Genomic DNA, 8,093 nt, shown 5'->3' on the forward strand with positions numbered 1-8,093 from the left:
ATCTATTTTTCACGGCGCTTGTCTCTCTTTCTCTCTCTCCACGTGAAGTTATTCATTCATTCCATTTCTCTGCGGGCATCTACTCACCTGAAAGGGACAGCACCTTACTGCCACACCACTACCTCTACTGTGAGATTAATGACAACACACACACACACACTCTAGGAGGACCATCATGTTAAAGTACTTAGAACACTGTAGATCAGAGCCAGTAAAGTAGTGTCTGATATTTTTTTGTATTTTTGATGCTACACTCATTGCTCTTGTATTAAACCTGCATGGGCAAACACTTTTGCATGCTATTTTCTTTGATCCATGTGAACTTTTTCAGGTCATATATTCCATGAATAGTTCTAAATGGTTCTAAATCCAAAAGCGTTCTTAATGTTCATTCAAAAAAAAAAAAATCACTGAAAATGAAATGACCTCTTGAAGTTAAAAACTGTTTCTGTGTCAGTCTGTGTGCTTTTTCTGCAACAAAAGCACCAATACTGTAACTAAGTAAATTACTTGCTCTTTTAATCTTAGGTCTGTGTGTATGTTCTGATTAGTTTGATACACTGGAGAGAGTGATGATATCTCACACACCTCCAGCACAGCCTTTTGTGAGAGCCAGCTGACATATGGGTCACTGTCATCATGACCTAACACCTGTCATAGTGCAAAAGTGAATAGTGAACTGCTACAAACAATGTTCTGGAATTATTCAGCCATTCCTTCAAATCCGAGCACAATCTGGCTCACTGTGGAACTATAACCAATAAAAACAATAATCAAACTGTTGACCAATCAAATGGATGGTTGCAGTACTTAAAGAATGCAAACATTACTGAGATCAGAGTAAGATATAAATCAAGTTTCTCTGTATGTTTATCTGGAGAGAAAAAAAACATTCAGAGAAAGACAAAGAGGGCTTTGGAGATACAAGGGGGAGATACAGAGTGAAATCGAGAGAGAGTGTTCTGTTAGAAAGGAGAGTGAGATGGTACATATGAGAGCTGCAATGTGTAGTGAGTGATTGTGAAAGTGCCGTTAGGGAGAGAGGGAAGGCCGATTAGAGCTAGCCACCACACCCTGGACCACTCATCCCCACCCTCAACCACTCATCCCCACCCCTGATCACTCACCCACACGCTGGAACGCTCATCCTCAGCCTTGACCACTCACCCCCACCCTGGAGCACTGGACCACACACTGGACCACTCACCCCCCCAATCTGGACCACTCATCCCCACTCTGGACCACTCACTCCCACCCTGGACCACTCATCCCCACTCTGGACCACTCACCCCCACCCTGGACCACTATTCCACACACTGGACCACTCACCCACACCCTGGACCACTCATCCCCATGCCTAACCACTCACCTTCCACCTGGTGTCACTCACCAATGCTCTGGGCTTGAGTGCAGTCAGTGCCTCACAGATACACTCTGTGTCCTCCTGCCCTCTCTGAAGGAGCATGCCGTTAGCAAGGCCAACACTGCTAACTGACTCCTGGCGCCTTTAATACATCAACGCCTGTGCTAACATTTCTTGGTGAGAAGCACCCCTCTAAAGTCTGATAGATGAAAAGATCAAGTCAGAGAGAGAGACAGACAATATCAAAGGCTGACAGAGTGACAGAAAGAGACAGAGAAAACTGTAGAGATGAGAGAAAGAGAGACAGAGTTGGAGTTTCAAAATATCCCTTTTAAGAGTTGAAGTAGTCCACTGACTAAGGTCTGAGTTGAACAGTGAAAGTGTTTACTTGATCTCAGAAAGTTTTCAGTTCCAGTCTGATCTTGGACATGCATTCCTGATGTGAACGAAGAGTTAAGGTTGGGATTAGTGTTGGGTATATTGTCCGTACTCCTTCCAACAAGCTGCTAATCACAAGATTTCACATCTCTTGTACTCATACTGACTGATGTGACTTTTTGCTAAGAGTGGAGACCAGAGACACTGTATAGGCAGGCAGGGGCCTTGGTTCCTGGAACCCTGAAATACAGGCACAAACTCCACTGTGGGACACCTTGGTTCATCTGCATCTCCACCCATCCATCTACTTATCCATTAGTTAATTAGTTAGTTAAACATCTCTGAAAATCACTTTTCATTTTCATGTACTCTACAACGAACAGGATCACATATAGCTCAAACTCAGAAGCTCAAATGCCATTATTATTTTCAATAAAGTAATACTTTAACACCAGCCTCTACACCCACATTCAATGCACATGTGTGCAAACACACACACACACACACACACACACACACACACACACACACACTCGATCACACAGAGGGTCTGTCTGTGGGGAAGTTTTTGATGGAAAATGTGCTCTGATGTTGTTGTGGGTTTAGCAGATGAACGTCAACGCAGACTTGTAAAAAAAACCCCAAAAACCACAGACCTTAGGGAGAAGGTTATATCCACTAACTTTAATAATGTCAAACCTTCATCTTTGATCTTATTAGATACACAACTGGTGTGTGTGTTTTGTAGAATCCTTTCATAGTGTTTTGTTGGTAGTATCTGCGACTGTTTAACTGTAGGCAGAGCAACTGAAGTTCTATTATTGAGCCATTTGGTTCTGTTACTGAGCCATTTAGTTCTGTTACTGAGCCATTTAGTTTTGTTACTGAGCTGAACAGTTCTGTTACTGAGCCATTTATTTCTGTTACTGTGCCATTTGGTTGTGTTACTGAGCTGTTTAGTTTTGTTACTGAGCTGATCATTTCTGTTACTGAGCTGAGCTTGTTATGCTAGATGTTTTGAATTGCAGCACTGATTTTCGATGTAGAGTTTCTGCTATTGTCTGTGTCAACATTAAGATTGATAAATATGATTAATATGATTAATCAAGCTTAATATCTGATTGCTCAAGGCTACAGATTTGAACTGACAGGAGTTTCTTCTTCGGACTCTTCACCAGGGGTCAACAGACGACATGAGGAAGGTGATGAGGAGGGAGAAGAATCGCATTGCTGCCCAGAAGAGCAGGATGAGACAGACGCAAAAAGCAGACAGCCTGCACCTGGTAAGAGTGTTACCACTCCTGACACATTTGTACACCCCCCCCACCCCCACATACACACACACACACACACCATGGAATTAGCATGACTAGCATGTTGCATTTATGCTAATAGGACAGAAAAGACTCCTATGACCTCTGATGGAGGACATGACCTCTGGTGGAGGTTGTGACCTCTAGTGGAGGGATGACCTCTGATCATGTCCAAAGTTCACACTGTGTACTCTATCTTCTGAGGGCTGCCAAGAACATACAGTTACATGTAAATACTAACATAAGCACACATAGCTTGCACAGGGGAACAGTCCTGACATTGTATCGGGTCCTGAGCGTGAAGGGTTTGGGTCTGACTAGTGTGGATGTGAAAAACACTGAACAAAATCTTGTAGCAGCTAACCCACACAGGCATGCATAAGGAACACCCGACCACGCTGTGCGTCGTGCGTAAGAAACATGACCCTAAGGAAAAGTCTGCAAACTCCAAACGGTCAGATTGTAAGATTGTAAGAGTCCAAGCAGTGGAAGAACAAGCCTTCTGACATAGGCCTAACTGAGTCCAACTGATTCATATGGCTCCTTTAAATCCACATGATTCATATAGCACCTTTAAATCCAAATGATTCATATGGCACCTTTAAATACACGTCTGCACTAAAGCATGCATGGTGTCTTCTCCAAACCTCAGCACCACTGTGAGCTGGAAGTGCAGGGAGAAACAGGTCCACGTGAGCAGATGTGAGCAGAGTCATTCACGTGCCAGGTCTGAGTAGAGTGGTTCATGTGGACAGGTCCGAGCTGCGCAGTTTACGTGGACAGGTCTGCGCTGAGCGGTTCACGTGAACAGGTCTGAGCAGAGTGGTTCACGTGGACAGGTCTGAGCTGAGCGGATCACGTGAACAGGTCTGAGCTGTTCACGTGAGCAGGTCTGAGCTGAGAGGTGGCGACGGGCTTTACGGGTCCTGTGGATCCACAGCCAGAGCTGTGTCCTGGTGCTGCTACAAGCTTCGGAGGAACAGTGTATGTTCTCCACCTGCACAGTGCGTTTGGGTTCTCTGCTCGCTCAGTCCACTCTCCAAAATGTCCAGGACTCAGGCTGACAGAGTTAATGTCATTTATTTAATTTAAAATCTGATTTCAATGACAAATTGCTGACTCTCATGCCTTGATAACTTCTATTCATTGTCCTAGTGGTACTGTTAAAGGTGTAACTAGGCTAGAGTTAACTAACTAGGTGTAACTAGGGTAGGGTTAACTAACTAGTTACATGGACACCCTGGGACATGGACACCATTTTGTGGTCCACAATAACTGTCTGCCAGCGGCACACCGCTGGCTTGTTCTCCTTGTTCCCAGAGTGGCTGCCAGCGTGTGAGTTCTAGACATGTGAGATGCACAATTGTGAATTGTTTTTTACCTCTATGCAATATTCTTGGCTACATTATCATAACATTACACTTCATGTTCACATACATCCCTCTCCGCTACGTTAACTCCTTCTCTGCCATGCTAGCATCCCTCTCCGCCACGCTAACGTCCTTCTCCGCCACGCTAACGTCCTTCTCTGCCATGCTAGCATCCCTCTCCGCCACGCTAACGTCCTTCTCTGCAATGCTAATGTCCCTCTCCGCCACACTAGCGTCCTTCTCCGCAACGCTAGCGTCCCTCTCCGCAACGCTAACGTCCTTCTCTGCAATGCTAACGTCCCTCTCCGCCGCGCTAGCGTCCGTCTCTGCCACACTAGCGTCCCTCTTGGCTGCGCAAGCGTCCTTCTCTACCACGCTAGCATCCCGCTCCGCCGCGCTAGCCAGGAGGCACGAGCTCTCTTTCTCTTGTGTATTTACATGGAGCTCTGGTGAGCATGTGGCGATGCGTCATGGCTTCTGTCGAATTTCACACTCGGTTGTGTCTCTAGCTGTGTTGGCCTCCCATTCTGGCATTAATTCCACCGCGTGGGAGAAAACCACGGCAAACCTCACGATCGTGCGTCTAGTTAGACCCATCGTTACATCTCCGCCTCTCCGCCTCTTTCGGCTCTCCCTGCACTTCAGGGAGACAAAAATTATTTGCTCTCTTAGTCATTATTATTATTCTTGAATGTTTTTGTCACCTTTTTTAATAGTCCATATTACTTCTGTGTAATGTAATAAGAGGACTTCGTTCATCTCTCATCGTAAATTCTGACTCAGGACTCATGGGGTCTCCAGTCTCATTCTGTCAGTGCACTGAGGGTTAGCTGCGCCCCGCAACTGGGTCGTTATTCAAATCTGAACATCCTTCTTCACTGCAGTGTGTGTGTGTGTGTTCATTGACAGGTTGTTTAAGAACATTATTACTCATGTCTTTTCACTGTCTCAGTAGCAGACGGGACCACCGCCCATTGCTTGAGCTCTGCTGCAGTTAGTACTGAGAGTTTTTCAAATTAAAATACAGATTTATGCACATAGCACGTTTGACAACATGTGTTGTCCCGACTGCTAATGAGCAAGCCAAAGCCAACAAGGTAAAGGATGAAGAAATCTTGGCCTTTTAAACTCCTCAAAGGTCATTTCTGCAGTATTTCTTGGGTAGATTTTGAACATGAACTAGTCCGGTTTCCTCAGTGAAGCAGGTGTTCAAGTTCTACATGTGGAGCCTGATTACCTTATCATTAAACTGAGCTTGTTTGCAACTGGTAACAGATGAATTTGAATTTAGAAATTTGTGACAGTTGTATTATACATACACTAAACCAGACGAGGATCCCAAGATATCATTGTCAGTGTTGGGATAAGCTATCTATATATATGTTTTTGTATTTGGGCTTAATATATACGGAACAGTGTCCCACCGTAAACAGGCAGGACTGCATGTTTGGGAAGGCTCAGCATGAAAGAATATCTCTCTCACGTTGCACTGATCAGCTGTGTGCTTCAGCCTTCTTCTACAAGCCCACCTCAACTGATACGCCTATATGGTAAATGACAGTTGTGAATGTGTGTGCGTATGCGTGCGTGCGTGTATGTGCATGCTGCCATCATCATTGCTCTGAACAAACACACACACACTCAGTGTGGTTTTGCTCTTCACAGCCATGCGTGATAAACAGGAAGCTGAAATTTCCCTCCATATGACATGTTTCCTGTAGTAGGTCTGTATGCTGTATGTTTTGGGGCAGGGCCGCAGGGCACAAAGCTGAGCGTAGGCTACTGTCGGGGAGGCTCAGCAGTCATTTCTCGTAAGGCTGATTAGACCCGTGGGCTGCAGGAGAGCAAGTGAGAGCGTCAGAGGGGGATACCCCACACTAGCGCTGCCTGGAAGGCAGTGGAGCACCGGGGCTTCTCCACGGCCTGGCAGGCAGTTTTGCAAGCTAGCTGGATCTCTCTCTCTCTCACCCTCTCTCTCTCTCTCTCTCTCTCTCTCTCTCTCTCTCTCTCTCTCTCTGTCTGTTATCTTTCTCACCCACCCCAGTGTCATATGAAAACATCACTGTTCTTTATCTCCATCACAGATTAAACACCTACAGTTTGCAACATTTACTTCTGTTCTTTTTTAATGAACATTAAAAATTAACAAGACATGAAAAAAAAAGAGTTCTGAGAATTTAGGAAAAAATAAATAAACGAATCATGAATAATTACACCGCCCTCGATTACACCCTTGTGTGCTTCATATAAAAATAAAGTCACTGAAGAGGACAGATTAAGTAAACAACCAGAATAAACTAGAATACACTACTGGAATAACCTAGAACTAGAATAAACTGCTTCATGTCAACATTAATGTGCTTCACATGCAGTAAAACTCTTAAATCTACCATTACACTGTACATTATACATTCTCACAATCCCTTACAAATCATGTTTATCGTACTTGTATTTATAATTCTTTGAACTAAATGCTGTTTTTTTGTTTTGTTTTGTTTTTTTTACTATTACTCAGGTCTACATATCAAGATCAAAAGTCTGTAGTCGATGGTGTACATATTAATATTCAGCCGTTTATTTTAGAATCACTTGTTTGAAACAAATTTAAAAAAAATGTTTGTTATTTGAAAGTGTCATATTGTTCGTACCGATATTACTCACTGATCTTAAGTCTAGAGTACTTGTCGTGTTGTGCCACCTGTTATTTACTGTTGCCTGTTTTGTGAATTTCCTTTCGCGTTAAATACGTGTTAGTGTTTAACAATGTCTGCTTCGGGTTCTCGGCAGGAGAGTGAGAGTCTGGAGAAAGAAAATGCCGCACTGAGGAAAGAGGTGAAGAGACTGACGGAAGAGGCAAAATATCTTTCAACTGTGCTGAGCAACCACGAGCCGCTGTGCACGGGTCTGAGTCCCGCGCCGTCGGACCTGCTGTACAGCACGCACGGACCGTTCCACCAACACATCAACGTGCCGCACTATCCGCTCTGACCAGCAGGGGCCGCTAGAGCGATGCATTTTCACAGTATTGGGTAACCTTGTAGTTCAGTAAGTAACTTAAGATAGTTATCAAGGGATATTACAGCAACGTGAAAATCAAATAGACCTACGAATCACCACTACGTGGAAGGGTACAAGCTTACTCACAATGTGGCCATCCAGATATAAAGTTTTAACAAAACAACAAACGTTATGTTCTTTGTGGACTAGTATTTTATGATAAAAACCTATCCGTCTACGTGTTGCTTTGGACTGAGATATTTTGGTGCATGACAATGACATGTTGAATGTTGACAGTTTTATTGTGTTTACTTCTATGATAGTATGAAACCAGCAATCCAGTGTTTTATATCTAATAATTCCTGTAGAGACTTGGCTCCTTCAGGACATTTATGTTCATTGTGTCTTTGATTCCTGAGTGCAGTTAAAGTATTTAGAGAGGTTTCTTTTTCTTCAGTATACTGAAGATTAGGTTTTATACTGTGTCTTGACTGAGACTGAAGTAGACTACTGTGCCAGGAACCTGAGACACGCTGTCCAGTTGTTACCAGTTCACAATGATTGCTTTGAAATCTTCAAATAATTGTCATTAAAGTCTCTTCTATGTACTGGACCAGGAGGTGGAAAATGTGTCTGTTTGTTACCCTCAGTTATGAGGAGATATTTGAACAA

General features: G+C 43.8%; 1 protein-coding gene across 1 annotated transcript in view; it reads left to right on the top strand.

Annotated features, from left to right (window-relative positions):
* Nucleotides 1–8,093, top strand: part of batf (basic leucine zipper transcription factor, ATF-like) — an 8,590-nt gene extending 497 nt beyond the window's left edge. The window contains exons 2-3 of the mRNA XM_027030132.2: nt 2,920–3,024; nt 7,212–8,093. Coding sequence (XP_026885933.1) covers nt 2,920–3,024; nt 7,212–7,412 — 306 coding nt within the window. The 3' untranslated portion in view covers nt 7,413–8,093. The remainder of the gene's footprint in view (nt 1–2,919; nt 3,025–7,211) is intronic.

The sequence above is a fragment of the Electrophorus electricus genome, chromosome 8 (assembly GCF_013358815.1).
Source record: "Electrophorus electricus isolate fEleEle1 chromosome 8, fEleEle1.pri, whole genome shotgun sequence".
In the NCBI taxonomy this organism is placed as follows: domain Eukaryota; kingdom Metazoa; phylum Chordata; class Actinopteri; order Gymnotiformes; family Gymnotidae; genus Electrophorus; species Electrophorus electricus.